General features: G+C 29.8%; 2 protein-coding genes across 4 annotated transcripts; both read left to right on the forward strand.

The window, feature by feature from the left end:
* The first annotated feature begins 783 nt into the window (after positions 1-783).
* LOC137837420 (uncharacterized) lies at positions 784-4,806 on the forward strand. Its single transcript, XM_068646405.2, has 2 exons — positions 784-3,665; positions 4,296-4,806. The coding sequence occupies exons 1-2, from the start codon at positions 1,121-1,123 to the stop codon at positions 4,592-4,594; spliced, it is 2,844 nt and encodes a 947-aa protein (XP_068502506.2). The 5' UTR covers positions 784-1,120; the 3' UTR covers positions 4,595-4,806.
* A 3,403-nt stretch (positions 4,807-8,209) lies between these two features.
* LOC137837419 (5'-3' exonuclease family protein) lies at positions 8,210-14,489 on the forward strand. Of its 3 annotated transcripts, none has more exons than XM_068646402.2 (6): positions 8,210-8,617; positions 9,646-9,816; positions 12,537-12,771; positions 13,152-13,374; positions 13,557-13,711; positions 14,025-14,489. In XM_068646402.2, exons 1-5 carry the CDS (start codon positions 8,303-8,305, stop codon positions 13,699-13,701), a joined length of 1,089 nt encoding a protein of 362 aa, XP_068502503.1. In that variant the 5' UTR covers positions 8,210-8,302; the 3' UTR covers positions 13,702-13,711; positions 14,025-14,489. The 3 variants fall into 3 exon arrangements, with proteins under 3 accessions (XP_068502503.1, XP_068502505.1, XP_068502504.1); XM_068646404.2 differs by having other exon boundaries at positions 8,215-8,617; positions 13,992-14,489; XM_068646403.2 differs by having other exon boundaries at positions 8,215-8,617; positions 14,036-14,489.
* The last annotated feature ends 12,660 nt before the right edge of the window (positions 14,490-27,149 follow it).

The raw sequence follows: 27,149 nt of genomic DNA on the forward strand, positions 1-27,149 counted from the left end.
TAATTTTATTATTTTATCTAATTATCCTGACGTAAAATTAACGGCTAGCCTTTAAATCTAACATTGTGATCTTGCAACTTTGTAATGAATAATTTTACATTCTTTACTCTTTTTTTTTTTATATTTGCAGATATATATTCTTCTTTCTACTGAATTAAAAATGTTTAATTAGGTTTTTCTAATATTCTCACCTTCGTAAATCCCAATTAAAAAATAAATACAAAGCTAATATTTAGTTAAAAAATACTACTAAAATTTAATTTAAATTTATCAAACATTCCAATCTAACCTAAAACTAAATTCAGAACATTTATACACTTATATTACTTTGTGTCACGAAAATGTCGGTTATGTATGTAGATATATATTATGTCATATTAGTTAATTCATTAAATAAAATATAAGCCTCTTAAAATATCATTATAAATAAGTTAATATTTATGAAGTAAATATTATTTATTTATTTATTATGTGTATGTATATATTAAGTGTGACTGAGATAAGTGTCACAATATTTTTATATTCACATTACCCATTCTTATAAGTATAGCGTAGAGAAGATATATTAACAATTAGAATGAAAATAAAATATTAAAAAACATGTAAAAGCAGGTGTTAGTCTTATAAAAAAGTCTTGATTTTTTTACACAACACTTAATTATATTATATAAGTTTGATTCAGTACTGCAAATAATCCATCTAATAATATAAAATGAATCTGAGAAAAAAATTATATAATAATATAAGAGGCATTATAAAAGAAAAAATTGGAAGGTGTTACAAAGGTCAGTGACATGAATCATGGTTCATTGATTGTTGACTGAGTGCAAATGTTATGTCAGAGAAGTCTTGGTGCAGTGAGAGACCTGCAATGTCAGTCAACTCCAATCTCAGACACTTTTACCATACTTGTTCTCACTCTCCTTCCACCAACCTTCCTTCTACTCCAAACATATCTTTATATTCTCCTGCACACATTTCCCAACATTCTCTTCTTCTTCTATTCTCCATCATGTTCTCTTCATCCTCAATCCAATTCAAATAAAATACTCATTCACACACCCCAGATACATATACACATATAAAGGATAATCACACTTCAAAACTCACTGCTAAGAACATGGGCAGGTATGACTACCCTTCAACATTTTTCCTTGCTGTTGTTTTGTTCCTCTTTTGTTTCTGTCCCATGGTGTTGTCCCTGCTACCACAAAACCAAACAGAAGCCATGAACAATCTCTCAAAGAATCTTACTCCCACTATTCCCTGGAGTGGCTCAGACCCATGTGCATGGAAGGGAGTGAGTTGTGACCCTGCAAACTCCTCTGTAGTAGGGATTTCTTTATCTGGTTTTTCACTCCCTTCTTCTGACTTTCTTCCTCTTGTTTGCAAAATTGAAACTTTGGAGCATCTTGATGTCTCCAAAAACCGTCTGAGCTCAATCCCTGATGGTTTCATCACTGAGTGTGGAAAGATAAAGGGGTTGAAGCTGTTGAATTTCAGTGTTAACAAGTTAGAAGGTGTTTTACCTACTTTTCATGGCTTTGAGGCATTGGAATCCCTGGACATGTCTTTCAATGTGATGGGAGGGAATATTGGTTTGGAGATAGATGGGTTGGTTAGCCTCAAAAGTTTGAATCTTACTTTCAATGGATTCAGTGGGTCTCTTCCTACCAAATTGGGAAAGTCCATGGTTTTGGAGCACCTTCTGCTTTCTGACAATAGCTTTGATGGCAAAATCCCTGATGAATTATTGAGTTACGAAAACTTGACTTGGATTGATCTTAAGAACAATAATCTTTCACAGTCTATTCCTATTAATATTGGGAAGCTTTCTAAATTGGAAACTTTGATCCTTTCCACTAATAACCTCGCTGGTGAAATTCCAACTTCACTAGTGAACATCACCAAACTTTCAAGATTTGCAGCAAGTGAGAACAGGTTCACAGGTTCTATACCTTCTGGGATCACAAAATATCTCACGAGTTTGGATCTTAGTTATAATAATCTGTCTGGAGCCATTCCAGAAGACCTTTTATCTCCACCACAGTTGCAGGTTGTAGATTTGTCCAATAATGCGTTAAATGGGCCTTTACCTAGGAAAGTTTCTCCAAACTTGTTCAGGTTGAGGCTTGGGAGCAATCAGCTGAATGGAAACATTCCTTCAGATGCTTTTGTAGGAGTTCATAATTTGACATACTTGGAGCTGGATAACAATATCTTAACAGGATCCATACCAGCTGAATTGGGTTCTTGCAGGAGTTTGGCATTGTTGAATTTAGCTCAGAATCAGTTGAGTGGTGGATTGCCACAACAGCTTGGTAATCTTACCAAACTCCAGGGGTTGCAGCTCCAATTTAACAATCTTAATGGTACTATCCCAACTCAAATTGGCCAACTTCCTAAGTTGTTAACCCTGAACTTGAGCCGGAATTCTCTGGGTGGATCAATTCCATCTGAGATTGCAAATTTAGGCGAGCTTAATTTCCTGTACTTGCAAGGCAACAATCTTAGTGGTTCCATACCGATATCCATTGCTAACTTGAGCCGTCTTTTAGTACTCCAACTTGGGGAAAACCACCTAAGAGGTGTGATTCCAAACATGCCATTGCATCTGCTGGTTTCATTGAATCTTAGTAGCAACCTCTTTAGTGGTCCTATTCCTAGCAGTTTTGGTGCTTTGAGTACCCTGGAAGTCTTGGATCTCTCGAATAACAGCTTTTCTGGTCAAATTCCTGATTATTTTACTAACATGCAGTCTTTGACTCGGTTGATACTTTCTAACAATCCTCTGTCTGGTGAAATCCCAAAATTCAGTCACAATGTTAATGTTGAATATTTTGGAACTGGCCTAAAAAACAATACTGAACAGGACAACCGAAATTCCAACACGGAGTCCAAGAAGAATGGAATATCCCTTGCAGTTGCGATTCTCATTGCAATTGTAGCAGCTATTTTTCTTGTTGGCCTAGTCACTCTGTTGGTTGTGTCAGCGTCACGCCTTTATCACAGGGTTAGTGACGAGCATTTACAGTCAAGAGAAGATCGTCAACATCCTCAGGTCATGCAAAGTAATTTGTTAACTCCTAATGGAATGCATAGATCAAATATTGACTTCTCCAAAGCCATGGAAGCTGTTGCTGAAACATCAAATGTTACTCTTAAAACAAGGTTTTCAACTTATTACATGGCTGTCATGCCGTCTGGTTCAACCTATTATGTCAAGAAACTGAACTGGGTTGACAAGATATTCCAATTGGGAAGTCATGATAATTTTGTTAAAGAGGTAGAAGTATTGGCAAAATTGAACAATTCCAATGTCATGACTCCTTTGGCCTATGTTCTGTCCACTGACACTGCTTATATACTATACGAGTATATCTCAAATGGCTCCCTCTTTGATGTTCTTCATGGAAGCATGGATGTGTCTTTAGATTGGGCTAGCAGATACAGTATAGCTGTTGGAGTGGCTCAAGGACTTTCTTTTCTTCATGGATTCGCCTCTAGTCCAATACTACTCCTTGACCTGTCAAGTAAAAGTATTATGCTCAAGTCCCTCAAGGAGCCTCTAGTTGGGGATATTGAACACTACAAGGTCATTGATCCCTCAAAGAGTACGGGGAACTTTTCTGCAGTTGCTGGTTCAGTTGGCTATATTCCTCCAGGTATACAACTCATCAACTTTTATTTTCTTAGTTTTTTTCATGGTTCACAGATTAACTTCATATTGTAGGGGCAATCTGGATCAAAATTCCATTAAGCGAAAACAATCTTCAATAAATATTCTAAGCGAAGTTATCTCTATATCATTTGTGCAGTACAGTCCTGTGCAATTACTTAATCACTGCTTCAGTTTAGTTTTAGCTCAAAGTAATAAAGAAAAACCTGACTAAATTCATGAAACACTTGAGCATATAACCTGAAAATGGCATTTAAACATTTTTCTTCAAGCATACACTCCTAGTGATTCAGAAATCAATTTGAGATTGCCAAGCTATTATAGAGTGCGTGGTTTCATGTTGAAAAGCATCAAAATTGATTTTAGTAAAGATACATATGTTTGGTTAATGATAGGTAAACTTAATTTTGCCTCCAAACCTCAGTTTGACAAGAAGTGATGCAGTGTACCTTCTGCATTGTGTTGAAAAATTGCCATTAAGCTTTACATCAAACTTACTTTCAGCATCAAAGCATCCTAAACATAAATCACTTTACTTTAAAATCAGTTTTGCAAACACTCATCTTACACACATTTGTAATTTCGTAGCTCTTAAACTTTGTTTGTTGGTTGGCAGAGTATGCATACACAATGACAGTAACAATGGCTGGGAATGTCTACAGCTTTGGTGTGATTCTGCTTGAACTGCTGACAGGAAAACCTGCAGTGACTGAGGGAACGGAATTGGTCAAGTGGGTTTTGCGTAACTCCACAAACCAAGATTACATTCTTGACTTTAATGTCAGTAGAACATCACAAGCAGTCAGAAACCAGATGCTTGCAATTCTTGAGATTGCCCGTGTTTGTGTTAGTACATCCCCAGAATCAAGACCAAAGATGAAGAGTGTGCTGAGGATGCTCTTAAATGCTAGATGAAGTCAGATTCTTCAGGTTGGAATGAATATTTAAGGGATGTTTCTTTTGGGGTGATGCTTTAAGCCTAGAAAATATGAAAGGTAGAATATATGATTGGATAGGATTTGCTGAATACTTATATGGTGTGTGAACAGTGTACAGTTAATCAGTTTACTAGTGCTAGACATATAGCTCATACATACAATAATCGATGTCTTATTCTTGTGTTTGCAGGGTTGGAGAAGTTTTAGCTCAAGTTTTAATGTTTCCATTTTTTAATTTCTCCATGACCGTCTAGCACAATTTTGACAATTTTTGATAAGACGACCCTGTGGTTTCGATCATAACAAAAGTTCGATAAATTAATGCTTTAATCTAAGTGTGATAAATTGATCTTTTGAAGAACATGCATTTATCAAACCATCAAGCTGCAAAACCTTTAGTCCTCATACAACTTCACACAACACTCATAAGAAACTCTCCACATAAAAGATGCAATGGTCAAGACACAACCATCTTAACAAGAAGCAAATTCACTTTTGAATTTGTAAGACCATTTAAAGATTCATCTAACACTTGAGTTATGAATCCCTATAAAACTTTTTTTGTGAAGTTCTCATCTAAAAGTGAATTTGTGGACCTTGTTGTAAACCAACATTGATAGATAGTGAAATAATACTTATCTAATATTTGATTATAGAGAAAATCTTTAAGAGTTTCTAAAAGGAAAACTCGATGTATCTTAGTAGAGTGAACAATACAAAAATCAAGTGTTTAATTACCTTTGTTACTACACGTTTACAAGCGTCTGTTGTCCTTTCACAAGTTTTTTGAAAATATTCCAGAAGTTTTTTTTTTGAACTAGTAGACAATCTATCTAGACTATATCTTCATGTAACATTTTTTGAAAAAGTTTTGTAAATAATTTTAAAGTTTTACTCAACCCTACTTCTAGAACTCTTTCAGAAAACATGTTCAAAAATTTTGTGAAAAATGCATAACATGTAAAATGGTCATGCCTAATGGTCAATCCCATAAACTTTATACCCATTTTCATATCCCTAATTTTTTTTATAGATATTTTAATGGATTTTCTATTTGCATTTCCAAGATAAACAAAAGGATAGATTCAATATTTGTGGTAGTAGACATATTTTCTAAAATGATAGACATATTTTCTAAAATGATCCATTTTTTTTTTTCATTAGACGAATAGCATGTTTGGTTACATCCTCTAATTAACTTAAAATCACAATGTCTTATTGCTCTACTAATTTTATTATTCTTTATAAAATTAAAGAACAAAACGACTAGATAAATGACACTCAACGTTTTACTATGACACAAAACTAATTTTATATGTCATAATAAAAAATGACAATTGTTAAACATAGATTATTTGACTAAGAGAGTCTAATCTCATTAGTCTATTCACGACAATATAACATAGTCTTGATAAGATGGCCTTGTTAAATGTCATAGTTTATGTTATTATGTTATTATTTTCATATATAAATAAACAACTTTGTATGTATTTCACATAAGCAATTTATCCTATTTTTCTTTTTCTTTATGTTAATATGATATCACAGTCATTTAGAGTCTATCTTAACGAGAGGTTTTTGGGTTTATCAGGCTACTCGTTATCGGACGATATCAGACTACCACAAATATATAGTCTCACACATGAGTTGACAAGTCTTGACACGAGGGGATGTGTTAGAGATCTCACATAAACTAGAAATAAGACATTTTATAGTATATAAATAGGTGCAAACTTCATCTTATAAGCCTATTTTATAAAATTAAGTTAAACTTAAATTCTCACCAAATATTATTTTGATATTAGTTGTCATTTCATTTTAGAAAAATTGATGTTTGACACATCATATTGACTTTGTTAACTGGCATGATAAATTAACAAATATTTTAAGTAAATCATTAGGAGGATTATATTATTTTCATCTATTGATAAACAATAACCACAAAATGTCTAATCCATCAAACTTTTAAATGTCTAACCCTGATGTAATTTCAAAATGATAAGTTCTCCACATTAAAAACATAATGATTAAGATGCAAAATCAATTTTATGATCATCTAAAGAGCCATTATTTGACTTACGAATTCTTATGCAGATTTTGACGTAGCAAACAAAACCATTATGAAATTGCATACTAAATTTAGTATGTACAAGAAAAAGAAGAAGTTTAATACTAAAGGTACTTTATACATACGAAGTTGGCTATTAGAGAGAATAATATCAATTAAAAGACTATCAATCCCAGCTAAAACAATGACACATGAACCATAAATTTAGATGATATCTTCAATAATTTTATTTATAAATATTATTTTTATAAAATTATTAAATTTTATTTATTTTATATTTAATCATTCTTATATTAAAAATCATTATTTTTAATTTTCACTATACTTTCAACAAAAATCAAGTAATGTGTTATGATATAATTGCACTTTAAGAAAAAAAAACACATTTTACTTAAACGAAATCAAAATTCACATGTTCTATAAAACCTAAAAATAATTTTATAAATCAAAACTCTCTAATTTTATAAAGATTTAAAACATATATAAGTTTTGTATAAAATTTTAAGCGAAATTTCACTCAAAACAACTATATATTTTCAATTAATTTCTTAACATTAAATTATTCAAACACATTCATTATTATTACTAGCGGAAACACAGGTACTAAAGCGCCTGTGCATCCAATTTTTTTTATTATTACTATATTGTATATTATTATGTATTCATATTTTTTAAATATCAAATATCACTAAGTAAAAATAGGATAGAAACATTTTTTCTCATCATTTATGAGTTTCAACCTACTATTTTAATATTTAAGTTGCAGTAAAAAATATATTGAACAAATTTAAATTTATAACACAATAAACATAACCAATTTTGATTTGTTGTTCCTAACATAAAACTAAAAAAGAGAAATATAATAATGAAAAGAAAAAAGAAGAAGAATAAGATGAAAAATTCCGTAACAAACCTTAAGAAAATATACAGAATGCATTCAACAATGGTGTCAAGATAACTCTATACTTATGCAGTATTCCGCCTTCGGTGTACGAAAATGAAAAGCAGAGTAAAAACAAATAAAAATGATAAAAATAAGTAACATTAACAATTAAACAACCAAGAAAAAGAAAATTCGCTTACCGAGACTAACGTGGGATGCGTGCTCTTGTTCTTATTCTAATGGAAGTGATATGAACAAAAGAGATAAAGTGGGAAAAAGGGAGAGAAGAAAAACGATAATAAAAATTCCAAATATAAATTCAAATTGAAAAGAAACTGTGAGTAAAAACTGAAGAAATACAAATATATTTCAAAAAACTAAGTTCAAAACTGTTTTACGTTCAAAATCTTCATCCTAATAATTATTTTAATATTTACAAAATAACTAAAAATAAAATTAACTTTTTTTATATATAAAAAATAGTTATATATATCAAAAACAATTATAGAGATATAAATATATATATAAGAAATAGGAGGAATCCTATATATATATATATATATATATATATATAGGTATAGATTATTTTTGAAAATGATCTATTAGTCCACGTCACATGGGTATGAATGATATTGTACGTAATAAAACATAATCCATTTTCTTTAACTTCTCACATTGGTCGAAGCGAGTGTAGAAACTGTAACCACGATGCTCATACTATAGATAGAGAGAAGATGCAAATGTTAGAAATGAGTCTGTTGTCACACCCTTACGTTCAGCTTCACTTCCCTTGCAGCAATCGCAACACGACCTTCTCCGCATCCTGCAGAATCCAAAAGACAGCAACCATCAAAGCAGAGAAGGCGCTTTTCACTGAGTCATTCGATCAAACACGTTGCGCGCAACCTCTCTCCGAAAAGAAGAAGAGGGTCTTCTTTTTGGACGTTAACCCGCTCTGTTACGAAGGAAGCAAGCCCAGCTTGTACTCCTTCGGGCGCTGGCTCTCTCTGTTTCTCTCTCAAGTCAGCCTCACTGACCCCGTCATTGCTGTAATCTCTCTAACTCTACTTGTTTGTGAACGAATGAAATTTAGATGTGAGGGCTTGCTTTTTGGTGATGGGTTCTCTTATTAGAATTTCAAACTAACCTTTAATACACCCATCTTTATTATAGTCAAATGGGATGAATTTCCCTATAAACATTTTAAAGAAGAAAATAATAAAGAAAAGTGAAACACCCTTCTTAGCTTAAGTATCAAAGATAATCTTTTTGGAGAATCTTGGAGATGCTGATACAAGCTAGTAGTACTTGTTAGATAGTTAGTTGCTGTTACTAAGCTTTCTTTTACAGTAGTTTAGCTTTCTGCAATAGCTGTTCTTCCATTAGTTTTCTGTTAATTCATTTTAGTTTATGTATAAGTTAATTTTAATTTATGAATAAACTTGTTTCATTTTTTTCATTTTCTTATAAAAGTAGTCTGGAAGAAGTTTGTCTAAATATACATAGAGATTATTAAGGTAAAATTCAAATTGTAATTTTCTCTCTCAGAATGAGTATTTTCTGCAGTAAATCCTCTTCGAGCTGAGTAAGACCACGGCACGCGGCAAAACTCTCACATTCCAATTGTAATATGAGAGATTATATTAGTCCTTGAAGCCATATTAGTTCTTTGTCAATTTTGCATGTGGTCCATGGACTTCAAGGACTAGTTTATGGAAATCTCACTTAAGCCTGATGCACATTCTTCGAATATGCATTTTGTGGTAAATTTTCCTGCGTCACAAAATTTGATGATGGAGTGAATACTTAGAGTGACTGTGCCCGTATGTAATTTCAATCATTTAATTTGTTGATAAAATGAATACTTAGAGTGCTAATATGTAATTTCCATTGTTCAGTGACTCCGAACCATTTACTGCTGCATAGGCTTTTCTTTTGAATTCTCATTCAGAATATTTTTCTGCTATGAAATAAAAAGTTCATTCGGTATTGTATTTCCTATGCTGCCACCTCTTTCATGTTCTTTTTCTTTTATCTTTTATCTTTCCTCTCTTAAGGCATTGAAATGATTGAGCAGGTTATTGATGGAGAAGGGGGCAGCGAGTATCGCAGAAAGTTGCTACCTTCCTATAAAGCACGAAGGAAAATATTCACGAGACACGTGTCATCTTTGCATAGATTTTCAAGCGGCCATGTTGGGAGGTCCTATCAAGTTATCAATGATGTTCTTGGAAAATGCAACGTGCCAGTGAGTTGCTCCGTATCATTGCTATTATTCCATTTCCCTTCGAAATTTTAGGTGTACTTGCATATAATTTTAATTTCTGACGAGTAATGTGCTTCATTTCTTATATATTTGTTGCTAAAACTTACATAAAAAGAGATGCATGCTTGGCTTCCTAGTAGTTCAAAATTAGTATTTCTCGCAATCCTCAAACCAAATTCAGAACTACAAGTGTAACAGAAAAGTTATCTTAGTTCTCCTATGTGTTTTATTTGGGGTTTTCGAACAAACAGTTGAAATCTTTACCAAATTTCTATGCTATTTTAACATAGAAAAGTGTTACATAACTTCCTTGTTTTATTTTAATCTTAAACATATCACTGGTTTCTGGGTCTGTAGATGGGTTTGCAGAACAGAAATCTGTCGTGAAGCCATCATATTTAGAAACATAAACATACACAGGCTACATATTTGGATGTGCTTGACAGGGAAATTGATGAATCGTGCTATTTTTGTTATTCAAATATAATCTGGAACACTAGATCAATTTACTGTCTCCATTTGCGATTATAAGTTATTAAAATTTTATATAGAATATCTTTATATTTTGAGCATTTCTGATTATTGTCTCAATCTTTTGAATATATTTTAACTTTTTCTATTAGGATATTCAAGAATATCTTTTGGTTGAATATAAATCCCAAAATTAACTTCAAGAAACCCTGATGCATTGAACCATCATACACTTAAATGACTATATGAAATCATTAGTGGACATGAAGATAGTAAGGGTGTGACTTATTTATGTGAAATGATCATAGTCTGAATAAATAGTGGTCAATGACAATATGTTTACTGACTTATCCGAGATTAATTGGATCCCAAATGTTCTGGTACTTGCATTACTAAATTGTTTGTTGAGTTAAACCATAAACACTTATCGAGGAAAACCATACAAATTAGAGTTATAAAATTTCTCATACAGAGACACGTGTTTACATTTGATTGCGAACATGACTGACTCTCTAAATGTTTTTGTCAGATGAAGGTTCATGACTGGTTTATTTATATCCAACACCCGTACTTGTACGTTTATGTCCATGATTACTTTTTTCCTTCGGAGCTCAGTAGCGAAATTAGCTGTGCAATTTTTTTATTCTACTAGTGAGATGTTTGGAGACTAGTCCAAGAGAAATTAGGTTTGCAAAAGTCTACATTAAATACTACCTCTGGTCCCACACCTATCCCTTTAACTACTTCACAAGAATTAAAAAATTTAGTTAGTATTTAGCAGTATTAAATTTATCAGCAATTTGTATAATTTGTCAAGAATTACTATTGAAATTACTAGGAAGCCATTGTCTTAATCATTGTTTCTCCACTTAAACAATGACTTTTTTGCGTTCTATGCCAATAGGTGGACTAAATGAGGGAGGTTTTGGCCAGTGATATACCTTTTCCTCATGAGAGTCTAAGAAACTAATTTCTGTTTATTGACCAGAAAGTTATTGAATAATTAAGGGCGTTAACAAATAAGGTAATAACAATTTGGAGAGTATCTTAAAAAAAGGGACCAAGTTATAGTTCTCAAAAGTTTCCTATGTATTGGAAACTAATACTTTTGTAGAATAGAACAGATTTTATTCATGGTTAAAAAGTTCAATCAATACACATTTATGCACTCTCAAAGAAGACTGCACGTTACTTACATTAAAGCAATAATCAGAAACAATGTAACAGAAAAATTATTATAAGAGGAAGTTGTTACATCATATAATGATAACCTGTTTCAATGATAACAAACTACTAGCTGATATATACTAACCCTATGAAACGAATGAGAGAGAGTTGTCTAACCTATGAAATCAAAAAATTTGGAAGATTGAATAATATTTTGTAGCAAATGCTAACAACTGATCAAAGGACACTGATTAAGGAACAATGTTATCAATCGCAGATATCAGAAAATGGTGAAAGCCAATATATGTTGTGAAGATTTAGTTGTATGCTAACAAAAATAAAATGTATATAACCTAGCATAACATTAACTCAAAATTCAATCGGTTGTAGAATTGCCAGAGATGACATGAGGATGCTGGAGGAGGTGAACAAATGCCGATGGGAAAAAGTTCAATTAGCTGTGTTGAGTTTTAGTTAGCACTCAGTGAAGTTAAGTGTTGTTTAGAAATTAGGTCTAGTGGGCCTTCAACCGATGAGGCTATTTTAATAATTTGAATATTGGGTCTTCCTGGACAGTTTAGGCTGCCCGCTTTTTTAACAGCTTAAAGTTTGTTTAGAGAAATGATTGGTACTTGGTTGTAGATACAAATAACAATGAAACTTAAATTTTATACTCTTTTTTTGAGCTCCACTTTCCCATTCCTCCCATTTGATAAGTTGGGATGTTGACTACCTAACTAACAGGAAAATGAGAACATTGATTTGCTTTTACTATTAACACATGATCCCTTAGTCATGTGTAAATCAGTTTCTCTGGTATCATTTGTCTTCATTTTTATTTCATTACAAAATTATAATTACAGGTAAATAACAATATGGAAACTTGTAAGGAAAATAATACTATTCCTTTTCTTTTCAAGCATTCTTAAAGTTATTGTTTATGTTTATCAATCCCTTTAAAATAATATGCACATATCATTCTCATAAATGTATGGAAAGTGAAAAGGTCAGTTTACTTTTTATTCAATCATATCATTCATTAGTGACAAGATGAAACCATGCAGGTTATAAAAGTTGATGGTCATGAAGCTGATGATGTTGTAGCTACTCTAGCTGGACAAGTTGTCAATAAAGGGTTTCGAGTGGTTATTGGCTCCCCTGATAAGGATTTTAAGCAACTTATATCTGAAGATGTGCAAATAGTTATGCCTTTGCCTGAGTTACAAAGGTGGTCCTTCTACACCCTGAGGCACTACAGGGATCAGTATAATTGTGACCCAGAATCTGATCTGAGCTTTAGTGAGTATAACATACAATACAGTTTATTTCTGTTTGATATTTTCATCAACTACATTTTAACAGTAGTATCCGTTTTCAATATGTAAATAATGTGAGGCTGAGCCAACTTACAAACGTATTATTTTATACAAATATTTTAATTCTTTTGAATAAGTTGTATGTTAAAAATTATGTTGATTTGGTGGCCTTTAATGGGCTTTTCAACTTAAGTATGTTGTTTCAATAGAACTTTGTAGCATGAAGAACTAGAATGTGATTTCAGAGATAAAATTCAACGCAGTGGAATTTTTCTGACCCTTTTTGAAGTTGGTTTACTTAATGGCTAAACTGTGATGCCATTAGGACTAACACTTTGGTTTATGTATGCTGTGATTGTGTAGGATGTATTGTAGGTGATGAAGTTGACGGTGTTCCTGGTATCCAGCATCTGGTCCCTAGTTTTGGTCGGAAGACTGCTCTGAAACTTATTAAAAAACATGGTACCTTGGAAACTCTATTAAATGCGGCTGCAATAAGGACTGTAGGCAGACCATATGCACAGGATGCCCTTAAAAACCATGCTGATTACCTACGGAGAAACTATGAAGTTCTTGCCTTGAGAAGGTGTGTTGGTTTTCTTTCTAAAACTTCCTTCACATCTATGTCTGTCGTTTTATTTTCTCAGTTTGTGTTTATTTACTTGTACAACTTACTTCATGGAAATAAATTATATATAGGTGCTGGTATGCCGCGTTTCTTCCCTTTTTATCCTCCTTTTACTAAATATGGATCACAATTTCTGACAGGGATGTAAATATCCAACTTTATGAAGAGTGGTTGGTTAAGAGAGACAACCACAATGATAAAATTGCACTATCTTCCTTCTTCAAATATTTGGAAGAAAGTAAGGAGCTCACTTACAATGGCAGACCTATCCTTTACAATGGTTGAATTCATACAGGTAACTTCTACCAAACATCTATCTATCACATTCTTGTCGTTTCAAATGTTTGGGCAGAGAAATCTTCTAATCACAGGAAACATTAGCCTAAGGATGCCGTCACTATTTACCAATATAAAATTAGAGCTTAGAAACTATGGTTATCCTAATATTAGTCATTTATAAGCATAGAATACTCTGCTTACTTTTCATATACGAATGATTTCTATTCTTATTAATCCCTTAATAAAATGATACTAATTTGACTGTTTTCCTTCATTATGATGCTGGAAATTTTTAGAGTATGCAATTTTTACTTGAGTTTGCATTCTAGGATGCTGTCAGTATCATTTTTGGTCACTATAAGATGGAAGCTTGCGACAGCTTTGTCATCGGCATTCACACAGTACACATAAAGTCTTTCCTACCACCACCTGAAAACAATATCTAGATGTTACGCTGATGAAGTAGCATTTTAAAATTTTCCTTGAGCATCAGTAGTTAAGTGATAACTTGGGAGATATTTGAAGATTCATGTGCAATACCCTAGGTGTAAGACAGAATGAGTTGAATCCATTGGACCAACTCATTTAATTTGAAACGAGTTGGGTTGGATTACATGAATCAATCTTTCAATCCACATAATTTGCCAATCCAGTGGATCAAGGACAGGTTGAGTTCATTGGATTGCGCCTTCGGGTTGGACTTTTTGTTATCTTGTAATGAATTGTTTAGTTAAATAATGCTTTGTGGATTATTATGAACTTACATTATTTCATGGCTTAATTACCTTATTCAATTGGATCTTATTTATTTATTTTGTTCTTATTAATAGAACATTAATCAAGTACCAAATTTTGAAAGTGCAACCATCTAATTATTTTTTTTTCAATTAATATAATCATTAATAAACAAATATTGATAGTTTTAATTCAATAATGTAATTTATAACCAATGTATAGTAACAATTTATAAAACTAGTGATATCAATTTTAACAGAGTCACATTGTCTTTTTAAAATTAAGGGAATAGATTAAACATGTTATCCATTCGTATATCAAATTACATAAGAAAATTATTAAATAAAAAAATTAATTACTATATTGATTAAATTAAATGCTATTTTAAAAATTAAAAAAAGTATTGATCTAAATTAATTTTTATTATTGATAAATAGTTTCTAAATTGATATCTAATTAGTTAGATTTTAGTTATTAATTTTAAAATTTAAATAATTAATTATTAATTATATTTCAATTTAAAATTATTAATCAATAATAAAAACTAATTTATATATCAATAATTGTTGTAGTATATATATATATATATATATATATATATATATATATATATATATATATATAATTTAGTCAAGTAACTAATTATTTTTATTTTTGAAATTTATTTGTATTTAATGATTATATAGTAGTGAATAACAGGATAAAAATTATAGTTAAATATTATTTTATTGCATTTCTATGTTTATTTAACTCAATATAATAGTTTAAGAAAGCAAATATGTATGGATGAATTTCTTTGTAAGCATATTTAGGAGAAAAAAATAGATAAATTGATCCATACAATAAAATTAGTTTATTATAAGTTACTTTGCTGAAGTTTCGTATCAACATTTTCAAAATCTAATTTTTAATTTAAATATATAAACTAATTTTAATATAAGATACTATTTTTTTTTTTAAAAAGTGCTTCTTTCTTCTTTATTAGTGTGTTTAGAAAAAAATTATCCAAAGCTACCCTAAGATAATTTAGGAAGATAAATATTTGCTACTGCAATATTATGGATAGATTATATTTAATTTCTTTAAATAACATATGAGTTTATGAGTAATTATTTTTTTATAAAATTAGATTTTTTATTTAGACAAGTGAATCCAATGAAAGGAGCACCCCCATTATGGTTGGTTTGAATGAGAGTAGGGTTTAGGGTTGGTACATTTCTTCATCTCTGCTTAATTAATGGTCCAAGAGTTTTGGCATGACTTGGAAAAATGGCTCCAATGCAAGATTCTTTTGAGACAGTGAACCAAACCTATGAATGGATATCATTCACACACTTTCTTCAACCAGCTCTACGACAAACCCTTCACACACTCCACTCATTGCTCACTCTCCCCATTCATGTGGTACCCATTTTTTTTAAAAATAAATATTTATTATTTTTCAATGATTTCTTCAAATGTTAAAAAATGTTTTTTAATAAGGTAGTTTAAGTGTACGTTTAATTTGTTATATTAAAAAAAAATTGTTTCCATAATTAATAATTAATGTTACGAATGCAAATTGAATCTTATCAGTTTCCATAATTTAGTTATGAAATATTTTATAAAAGATTATAATTAAATATAATCTTCTATAAAATATTTCATAACTAAATTATGTAAATGTATTTATAGAAGGGAATCTCAATGGATTTGATAATTGGATTATATAGGTGTTATATTAAACCTTATACTTGAACTAGCGGCATTACTAGTAAAATTTTCATGGACTCTAATCTTCTTTAATTTTACTAGTTAATGAGGAAAGTATAAATTACTCTCATATATATATATATAAAAGACAGGAAGAACTAACATTAATTTATTAAAAACTGACTTAAAATTAAAAATATCAATATAAGTTGGTAACAAATAAAATTAATTAAATATCCTAATTATTTTCTTATAAATAATAATATTTATAGTTTGAAAAAAAAAAAATCTTGTAAGTTATTTGAAGATAGGTGATTAACGGTTGATAGGTAGGGTTTTATCCTCCTTCAGTGATGTAGTTTTTTGGAGGTGTGTGAATGTAGTTTTTTGGAGGTGTGTGATGTGTTGCGCTGCAATCTGGTTTGTTGTGTTGGTTATCTTATTAGCGTCCCATTTTTCATTGTTCTTGGTGGTTGGTGGTCAACATTTTGTTTCTTATGGCTCGGTTTGTCGCACGTTTAAAGCGTTGGTTTCTTTTGGTGGATGGAGACAAATTCTTCCAATTTTCAAATTCCTTGGAGGTGTCTTAAGGGGGAAAATTCTCCTTGCACCTCCATTGCTCCTTCCTACACCTCTGTATAATTTTGAAAAGCTAAATTAACCTTTGACAATATACCGGATTGGCCAATCTAGACACCTCTTTTCTTATTTTGAATACTGGCTTGTACAATTTGGTAGTTGAAACTAGATTCAGTTTTGTATATTGGATTGTACAAACAAGTTTGTTTTTATTATTTACAAATTGGTTTGTACAATCCAGTATACAAGCCTGTATACAGTTTCAACTACCATATTATACAAGCCAGTATTTAAATAAATAAAAAATGAATTATGGAATGGCCAATCCGGTATGGAAACAAATTTGTACCCACAAAATTTCTCTTGACAACATAGATATGTTTCCTTCATAGATATAATGAATGGATTAGTGATCAAACTTCAAAGATATATGCTTTCATTACTAATTCACATTCAGACAGTTATACATGTATGCTGATGGGAAAAAATGTCATTTTCTTCTCACCTTTTATGTAAGTAAAATGGAAATGAGTATGAAATTACAAGGATCTTATGCAAGTTTTATGTTAAGTTCCATATATCAAGGAAAATTGTTATGGTCACATATTATTCCAATAAGATAGGATGAAGTGCTTAAATGAATAGGCAAGTCATAGACATACCACAGTTTCAGGAACCCCTGGTGGGGATTAACACTACAAGAAAATCATGAAATAGAAACCAATATTTAGAGACCAAAATAATTAGTTGCAATAGTAACTAAATTAGATACCATTTTAGAAACTAAACAAAAAATTGGTTTCTAAATTAGTTTATATTATTTTCTATTATTGTTAAATAGTTTCTAAATTGGTATCTAATTAGCAACCAAGGTTTTAACTACCAAATATTTAGTTTCTAAATTTGGTCTCTAAAACCTTGGTTGCTAATTAGATACCAATTTAGAAACTATTTAACAATAATAGAAAATAATAGAAACTAATTTAGAAACCAATTTTTTGTTTAGTTTCTAAAATGGTCTCTAATTTAGTTACTATTGCAACTAATTATTTTGGTCTCTAAAAATTGGTTTCTATTTCATGATTTTCTTATAGTGTAAAGGCAAGTTTTTTGGTGGAGGTCCTTGTAGATGTGACCTTTTGTCAAATCTTGATAAGTGTCATAATATTTCATAAAAAAAATAGACACTTATGGACTTTAATTGATAAAATAATTACAATTCAACTTCTAATTCAAGATTTTTAACTATTTTACATATTTTTGGATTATGAGATGATTAAGAATGATTTATTTCCAATTTTGTGTTATTTTCATGAATTTAATGAGAGATGAAACATATAAATATATTATGAATAAATATATCACTTAACCCAAACTCACTTAGGTTAAATAGAAGGCATGAGGCATAACCCTAGAGATCATTGAGATCATTGGGGGAACCAAAGGAAGGAAATCCTAATGGAGGCAGCCAAAGAGGAACACTTTGGGTATTCTTTTCTTGTTGTCCATGTTTGTAATAATCACCATAAGTGGCTAATTCTTTCCTTTAGGAGTTTGAGTAATATGTTCAAATTCTTATGTATTAAAGTGATATTTATCTATAATATTCAGTTTTTGATCGATGATTGGTATTACAATTTTATTCTCAAAGATTTGACTCTTAGATTTGACTGGAAAGTATTTCTAAGCATATGACCTAAAAGGTTATGCTTAACATACTTAAATGCTAAAAATAGATTTGAAATGTTAATTGCTTTATAATATTTGTTCGTAATGATGAGGAGTTTTTATAAATATGCGAGCAATCAATATTTAACAGACTCTCTTAATAATTTTGTATGCGAAGAACCAATACGAATGGTTTTTATATGTCTCAATGTCAGTCAAGATGGAATGTTATATGTTTAAAATTATAGATGAGTGAGAAAGATTAACCTCATTCCCAATTTTCTTTATTAAGATATTTTACTCATTTACTTTTCTTTTATTTAATTTTCATGCAAACTATTGACAATATCAAATCAAATATAATTATTGTACATATTCTTATACTTAGTAAATACTACAATTATGATTTTAAATAATTGTTCCTAGTGGATTCGATATTCATTTTTAGTGACAAATTATTACTTTTGACTCGGTACACTTCCCGTAAAAAAAAGTGATGAAATCTCCACTCACCAATTTTGCCATAAGTCAATTCACCTTTAGCATCGTGAATTTTTGGTGAGACAGCTATGAGAAATACACAACCGATGAAAAAAAATCTAGTATGTTACAATAAAAGTATATCTGCAAAAGCAAAGTTCCACAACATAGAAAGAAGTAAAGCAGATTTGACAAGTTCAAATATTAGTTCACTGAGTGCAAATTTATGGAAAATGTTTGAAGATCACAACTACGTAATTCAAGGAAAAGAAATGATTTACCTTTATACTGTAGTCACACTCGTAAGTATAATGAATTATGTATTTCTTGTTAGTTTCAAGATCCCAGGGGCTGAAAAGTTACAAACAAGAAAAGTAAAACTAGAGTTAGGTATGCTTGTCATATTTGATACCCAATTGACCTTAAACACCACATGCAACAACATAAGCATACCTTGGTTCCAAGAGAAGAAAACCATTAACATAAAGCATCAAACTACTTTGTGTTGGGTCCAGGAAACAACAACCATAGAACAAAAGTCACAAGTAACAATTTTTTCTACCAAATTGGCCATTCCAAAATTCATTTTTTTCTTATTTGAATACCAGCTTATTCGATATTCAAAATAAATAAATAAAATGAGGTGTTTAGATGGGTCAATATACTGTTAAAGATATAATTAACTTTTCAAAAATTATATAGAGATAAAAAAATCAAAGATCAAGATTGTATTTTACAATTCAAATCATCCTATGTGCTCAAGCCAAAAAGAAGAAGAAGAAGATGTGTAAATAATAAAAAAAACAATTATATACATCTTATGTTCAAATTGAAAACGATTTTTCAACTATTCTGCCGACGAAACAAAACAATTCCTTCAAATTTCAAAGCAAGCACAAGCAAAGTCACTTTCTTTCTAATTCATATGAATCCACCATTAATTTCATTCTAAATAATAATTCAATTATATAAGTAAGTATTAAAATTTATGTTACATAGTTTTTAACTTTTTTTAAAAAAATTAATCTCTAAGTATTAGTAAAATATATTTTTTCATGGCCTTAACTTATCAATATTTAATACTTTAAAAATTATTAATATAACTTTTTTAATGAACAAGAATCGAGATTTTTTTTACATAAGGATCGATATATTCTTATACGTCTAGAAATCATCATTCTTAGTCACATGAGGAACTCTGGAAATTTTGATTTTTAGAAATAACAAAATCCAGTTTGATTTGTAAAAAATATTATTTAAAATGTTAATATATATTTTCATAAAATTAAAGAATAATGATATTTTTACTAACATTTTTTTATTTATTATCACATTAAAATTACTTATAAAATTTTTTTACTATTTTTTTAAACAATCTATTACAACTTCGAAAAGTTAAATTTCTATCTATTCATCTTAATTTTTTTGTAAAAACTTGACTTCAAATCATTTCCGAAAATATATGATTTTATAAAAAGATAATGGAAAATGTAAACCCTAAACTTTCACAATTTCCGAAAATTTTCTTTCTAACAAATGTCCTTTTTAAAAGAGTTATTCATTATTCTTAATTTTATTTTTTAATCTAAAAATCAAAGTATAATTACTTGTAAAAATCAAAGTATAAAAATTGAAATATTACAACGAATATTACTTTTTTTTAAAACATTTTACAAGTAACGTGTAACACCCCGAAAATACATCTAACTATTACAATACAGATTTGGAGTTTTTCAAAATATTTTTATTATAAGATTATGACTTAAATAAATCAAATATTAACAATATAGAGTTCAAAACTAAATCCTAAAGCCCTTCAAACCCTCCAACACGTGTATGATCATCTGCTCGTGTACGTAGTATAATCATTGCAGTTCAAACACAACAAGAAAAATAAGGGTAAGCTAATGAAAAGAAATTCCATAACATATTTAATTCATGAAAAAGAATCAATCAAACTAATCATTTATAAACATTTCTTTAAATGTTGTCATATAAAATTTCAATATCAATTACATCATTCATATAGACCACACATGGATATATTTTCAAAAACAATCATTGGATTTTATTTCAATCTAATCGTCTTTTGGAAGACTCATTAAGTATGCCCCTACCAGAGATTAACACCTCATCCAAAGATTATCAACGAATCCAATATAAATGATCAGGGTAAGTTCAAACATCCAATACTGACTGTCTACAGTGGGATCCGGTGTGTATGAACTCTCTATCAGCTTCTCATCACTTGATATCTCGGTCTATATGACTTAAATCATCAATGAAGCTAGAGGATATTCGTTAAACATAGGCTTTTCATACTTAATGCCATCAAACAACAACACATACATGGGATAATGTATGACATCAATTTCATACAATTTTCATTATTCATATATAATACATATCATTCAATCACATAACATTTAAAAATTCATACCATTCAGAAACTTTTTTCAACATCAAAAACAATATTTAACTTTCAAACTATCAAAATATAATATTTATACATGTTTACACAAAATAAAATCAAACAATTTTATCAACTAACATTCATGCAAGAGAAACTAAAACTTGGGACCACGTCCCCTCCATATTCAAATCTTCTAGCCTAGGGTACTATTGAAAGTTAAAGTTGTCTCCCTTACCTGAAATTCCACTTATAGAAATTCTACTTCAAACACTCAAACAGGGAACCACTCCAAAAATTTAGGAACCTAGAGCAAGTTATCCTAATATTATCAAATTTTAGTATGAGCTTAATCGAGTTGAGAGAAACACTTTTCTTAATTGGTCCCACTAAGCTCAATGACTAAATCATAGAGAAAAACAAAGAATAAAAGATCTTTAGAGTAAAAATAAACTTAGTCTGTTTGACAATTTGATCGGATAGAAATGTACCCTGACTCCTCAACTATACTATGGTGTGATCATATTTTAAAATAGATGAGGTATGAAAGAGAAATCGAAAAGAGAAGGAAGAGGGAGAAAAAAAGTGAGGGGGAGGGGTTTCTTGTTGTCTCAGTCTTACATAACTTAACTCTCATTTTATTATTATAAATATTATTAGTATGGAGTCGTTCTTTAAATTTGTATTTGTCTTTATATTATATATTATTTTATTTTATTTTTCTGAATTAAAATTTAATTATAAAAAGTTGTTCACAGGATTTGAATATTGTAAAATATATCAATTAAAGAACTAAATGGTAAATATTTCATACTTTAAAAACTGTTCAAAAAAAAAGTATTATAAAATTTTTTAATAGAGAAAAACATTGCTTGATAAATCAAATTCCTTATTTTTTTTAAAAAAAAATGTAACTAAAGTAGAAATTCTAGAAGAAAAATATACATGAAAAAAGTTAAAAAGTTGGGTTTTTCATAAATTAAAATTAGTTATACACGAATTCAAAAAATTGAATAAATTACATAGAAGAGATTATATAAATTAATTTTTATTTTTGAACAATCTTTTTAAAATTAAAGAGAAGGTTGTCAAAATATCACTCCAGTAAAAACTACATTGATAGAAGTTGCTTTGGTGCAAGTTCTATTTTCCTTTATTGCCTCAGTTTTTCAGTAATAACCAAATGAAGTACTTTTCTCTATTATCATTTTTTTGCATAGTGAAAAATGATTCTTTTCATTCTTAAATCATTTAAATCATTAATGTTGTGCATATGGGTCTTCATTATAGTTGTCTGTAGAACTAACACTTGCATAAAATACAAAAAAGTTTCATTGATTTAATCATACCTATATTATATAATTAATAGCTCATGATTATTTTCATAGTCAAAGATTTTTTTTTTATCATTAGATAAACTTCAAAAAAGAAAGACAAAAGAAATTATATCTTTACATCACTAGATTAAAAAATATATATTTATTTTGGAAGATTATTAGATAAGAAGTGTAACTAATTTAGAAATTGGTCTCTTAGTTGAAAAAGACTTTTGAGATTATAAAGGTATTATCTTTTAACACGTATTCAATTTAATATATTCAAATCCATCAATCGTGTCAAAAATAGAAACTGCTTAAAAAACTATAAATCAGAAATGCATAACATCAAGATTACTTACTTTTTTTCAAAAGTGTTCAATTATTTATAATAAATAAATAAAATCTACAAAACCTTTGAAGCATTAAGTGTCACCAAATTTTATTTATGGAAGTTGTCCCAAGTCAAAGTATATCAATGTGAATTCAGTAACAATGGAGGTAAAATGAGGTAGGTTCAATAAAAGAGACATAGTCAATTGTTTTCATTGCGTAAACATTTTTTGTTCATCCTCTTTGAATGAGTTTTTCAAAGAAGCATTAATTTTTCATACTTAGTAGTAAGTTTGTCCTGCCTGTTTTTGAGCTCCAGAAGTAACATTCATGTTTTTTCTCTTAGTCTTATTGGTTAATTTTGGTTAACTTGGATTGATTGAGATTTGATTTCTTTTGTTGAATTTGACTCATTTGTGAGTTGTTTTTGTTATGGGTATCTAAATAGTTTTTCAGTCCTTTGCACCTCAAGAGAAAAATGTTGTTTTTTTAAAGATTTAACTTTGTTAAAAATAAAGACAATTTGCTTAACCTCTTCGTTGAATTCAATTGGCAATTGTTCACTTTGGAGGAAGGTTATTTTATTAACCATTTGTTGAATCGTGTTTATTTTGATTGTTTGTTTTTGAATGATGTCTTTCCAGAAAAATTCATGTGATAATCCAAAAAATGGTTCAATGTTAGAAAAGAAAAGAAAAAAACTTAACTTTATTCTAAATAATTTTGGTTAAGTGTTTTACAACAAATAATTATTATGAGAACATCTTTAAAGTTCAGATTTTGACACATACAAGAACTTCATCTTATATCAACATATGTAATAACATCTTATAATCTTATCTTTATTTGATAAGCTCACGTTTATCTGACAATACAATATTGTCTTTAGTAATTCATAGTACATTTTTAACTTATAAATGAATATACTAAGTGTTCTCTTATCTGCTCATCAAAATGATCTCACAAAAAATTTCAACATCAGATTTTTTTTTTAAGAGTGACAAATTTTTTTATACCAACAATTTCTTTTAAAAAACAAAAAATCACCTCTATAAGTCTATCAACCTCATACAGTCATGACTTTTCCCAAGAGTTAAAATATTTCTAACCTAAACCTAATAAGTTAAGCTAAGTATCAAAATGTTTCTTCAAGTTGAAGTTTGCATCAAATGTTGCATGAAGAACATTTAATGCAATCCTTAACATTTACGAGGATAGATGTCTTTAAAGAATGTAGAACTTATCAAAGTCTCACAATAGCTAGAAAAAGAATTTGCAACGGCTATCTTCCTAAGCTTTTTATAAGTAGAAGATACCTTGAATAATGAATAACTTTTGCTGATGAACAATCCTACAAATGTTTAAGTAAAAGCTCTTAAATCTAGCCTATTGATAGAGCATTGTTTATAGAATATTATAGTGTTCTTTAGTGTTCTAAAAGTATGAATCTTTGTATCCATCTTATGATGCAACATGTCTTTCAGTTAGCAACCTTGTGATCTTTTGATCACATCTTTTGTAAACAAGTGTTTTATCTATGAGTGACTGCTAATGTTTTAGCCAAAAGTGGTTACTGTTTCAAAGAATACTCATTGTCTTTGTCGAGAATGACTGTTGTTTTAAAGAATACTCAATTGCTTAACCAAGAGTTATTGAGGTCCAAAAATACATGGAGTGTAATTTATAGTGTTAGTCTATGTAGTGAAACTTGATCATGTTGACCAAAAACTGACAAAGTCTTTGTTAACACACGAATTAGTATAAAAATATAGAATAATGGTGTATGTATATTTAACACACCAAGCTTGGAAAGAAGTCTATAAAAAACTTCACAGTCGAGAGGCTTAGTAAATATGTATGCTGGTTGATTTGCTTTGATAATGGGAAGGAGATAAAATAAGCCTTGTTGAAGCTTCTCTCTAACCATATGGATGAGATCAAAGGGACCCAATCTACAGTTCCAAATGTCCACATTATCAGTATGTTCAAAAGAATCTTAATTATGAAAAAGAAAAATTATACTTCATGTGTTTTATGTAGAGACATGACAGAGACCATTATGTATTTCAGCTTGCCTAATCATCTTCAACGAATTATTCTCCTGTATCTGGCATACATTTTGTGTGAAAACAAGTTAAAAATTCAAAGAGATAGAGAGGCGTTGCACAAATATTATATTTAAGGTAAAATCAGGTATGTATAATACATTATATAACGTGATGTGTTTGGAAAAAACAATAGTTCATACACATATAGTAGTGACTTGCTGATTATTAGGAAATTTCACAACTATATGTTTGATTTTATAGAGACTCAAATAAAAAATGAAACAAGCTACATGGTCTATAGGTCATGTATCAAGAATCTAGGAATATATACCTTTATCAACTTGTTGCTTTGAGCACTCTCCAACAACACTATTTATCATTTTATCCTTTGTTATGAAACTTTGTATCATATCTAGGAATTGTTGTAGTTGTTCAAAACTCAATTTCTTGAGAATTTGTTCATTAAGAGTTTTACCTCATGAAGAACTTTCTCCTTCAGTTTCATACTCCTCTTCCTTGTCAATCACATTTGTCGTGTGATTAATTTTCTGCTTCATCCATGGCGAAAAGTCATGCTTTGAGTAACACTCGTCTGCATTGTGGTTCATTTTATTGTAGAAAGAAATTGTTTTCCATAATTCTTACCCCTTCCGCTTCCTTTCCGCCATCCATATGAATTACTACCAATTTTATTCATTCTTTTTTATAATTAGCACTATTGATCAAAACTTTGGTTTTGACACATACAATATCATTCAACTGTCTTTCTTGTTAAATAATCAATGAGAAAACACGATTAAGACCTGACAATGGCTCCATAAGCAAAATCTATGTTTTAATAACATTGTAGGTTTCTCCTAACCCTTTCAAGAAACATATGACACATTCTGAATCTCAATAACTTGCAATAGTTTTGATCACATCACATTTACATTTCTTATTGCAAACACATGTGGGGTATAGAATTCTGTTTTTCCCATAAAATTTTGGAGTTTGTGTAGTATTCAATGTTATTTCTCTCTCCTTGCTTGATGGAGTTGATTTCTTGTAGAAGATCTAAAATGCGAAAAATGGTTACTCTTTGCAAATCTTTCTCTAAGTTCATCCCACACTTCTTTTTGCATTGTTAATATAAACAGTACTTTGCTCTATTTGCATCGAGAGAGTATGTGTGACCCAAGAGATCACCATAACGTTGCATCTCTCTCAGGCTTTGTAGAGATTATCACCATGCAATGGGTCCGGTGTATCTCCATTGAAAAATTTAAACTTATTATTTGATAATAACGCGCACTTCATGGCCCTCATCCAAGAATAATAATTTAATCTATCAAGTTGCAGAGTAACGAGAACGATTTCCGAATTCTCTCTCGGATGAAGGTAATAAGGGCTTGTAGGATTTTGTGGAACCTGCATGATTAAGGAAAGAAACAAAAAATATCAAAAAAACAAAAGAAAGAAGTAGAAATAAAGAGAAAGCGAGTGCTCTTATACCATCTTAAGAATTTCCATCACGACAAAAACAAATAAGTGAAAATGGAAAACAAAGAAGAAACAGAGTAAAAAAAACATGGATATTATTATCTATATTTTGCTTTGTATATTCAACATAAGAATCCATATACTTATGTGTACAGAAATAAAATAAAAAAAAGCAAAAAGAAAAAAGATGAACTGACCCAAAGCAAAATTCCACCATAAATAAAACTTCAAAATATGACAGGAGCTCGATCAACTGTTTTCAAAATTTAAGAAAACAAAAATATCCCTCTGGATCTTATTCACCAAGTCAGTATGAAGATTGACTTAAGCCTTTGATGCATTGAGAGTGGGTTCCTTAAGACCATTTTCTTCCACAATTTCTCAATTTCGTTCAGGTTCAACAATCTTCACCTTTTCAATATATATCATTTTCTCTCAAGATATATATTATTATCTACACTTTTCAAGATATATATATATATATATATATATATATATATATATATATATATAGCAGTTATGCAACTCTTCTTTGAGCCACATGGCACATAATTAAGGTAGTGTTTTGCATTTTTTTTTAAAACAGAATAGAGGGCATATAAGTCCTCCACACATTTTTCTTAGGTGAGAATGCAAATTGTAAGCATATTTCTGCAAATGTCTCCACACAATGACTATCCAAGAAATTAAATGCACTTTTGTATCACCTCA

The sequence above is a fragment of the Phaseolus vulgaris genome, chromosome 4 (genome assembly GCF_051622355.1).
Source record: "Phaseolus vulgaris cultivar YP4 chromosome 4, ASM5162235v1, whole genome shotgun sequence".
Classification (NCBI taxonomy): domain Eukaryota; kingdom Viridiplantae; phylum Streptophyta; class Magnoliopsida; order Fabales; family Fabaceae; genus Phaseolus; species Phaseolus vulgaris.

Bases quoted from the DNA above. Each gene is read 5' to 3' on its own strand.
- LOC137837420 (XM_068646405.2), top strand. From the start codon at position 1,121: ATGGGCAGGTATGACTACCCTTCAACATTTTTCCTTGCTGTTGTTTTG. The intron at 3,666-4,295 runs GTATACAACTCA...GTTGGTTGGCAG, and splicing joins AGTTGGCTATATTCCTCCAG to AGTATGCATACACAATGACA.
- LOC137837419 (XM_068646402.2), top strand. From the start codon at position 8,303: ATGCAAATGTTAGAAATGAGTCTGTTGTCACACCCTTACGTTCAGCTT. The intron at 8,618-9,645 runs GTAATCTCTCTA...ATGATTGAGCAG, and splicing joins TCACTGACCCCGTCATTGCT to GTTATTGATGGAGAAGGGGG. The intron at 9,817-12,536 runs GTGAGTTGCTCC...GAAACCATGCAG, and splicing joins TTGGAAAATGCAACGTGCCA to GTTATAAAAGTTGATGGTCA.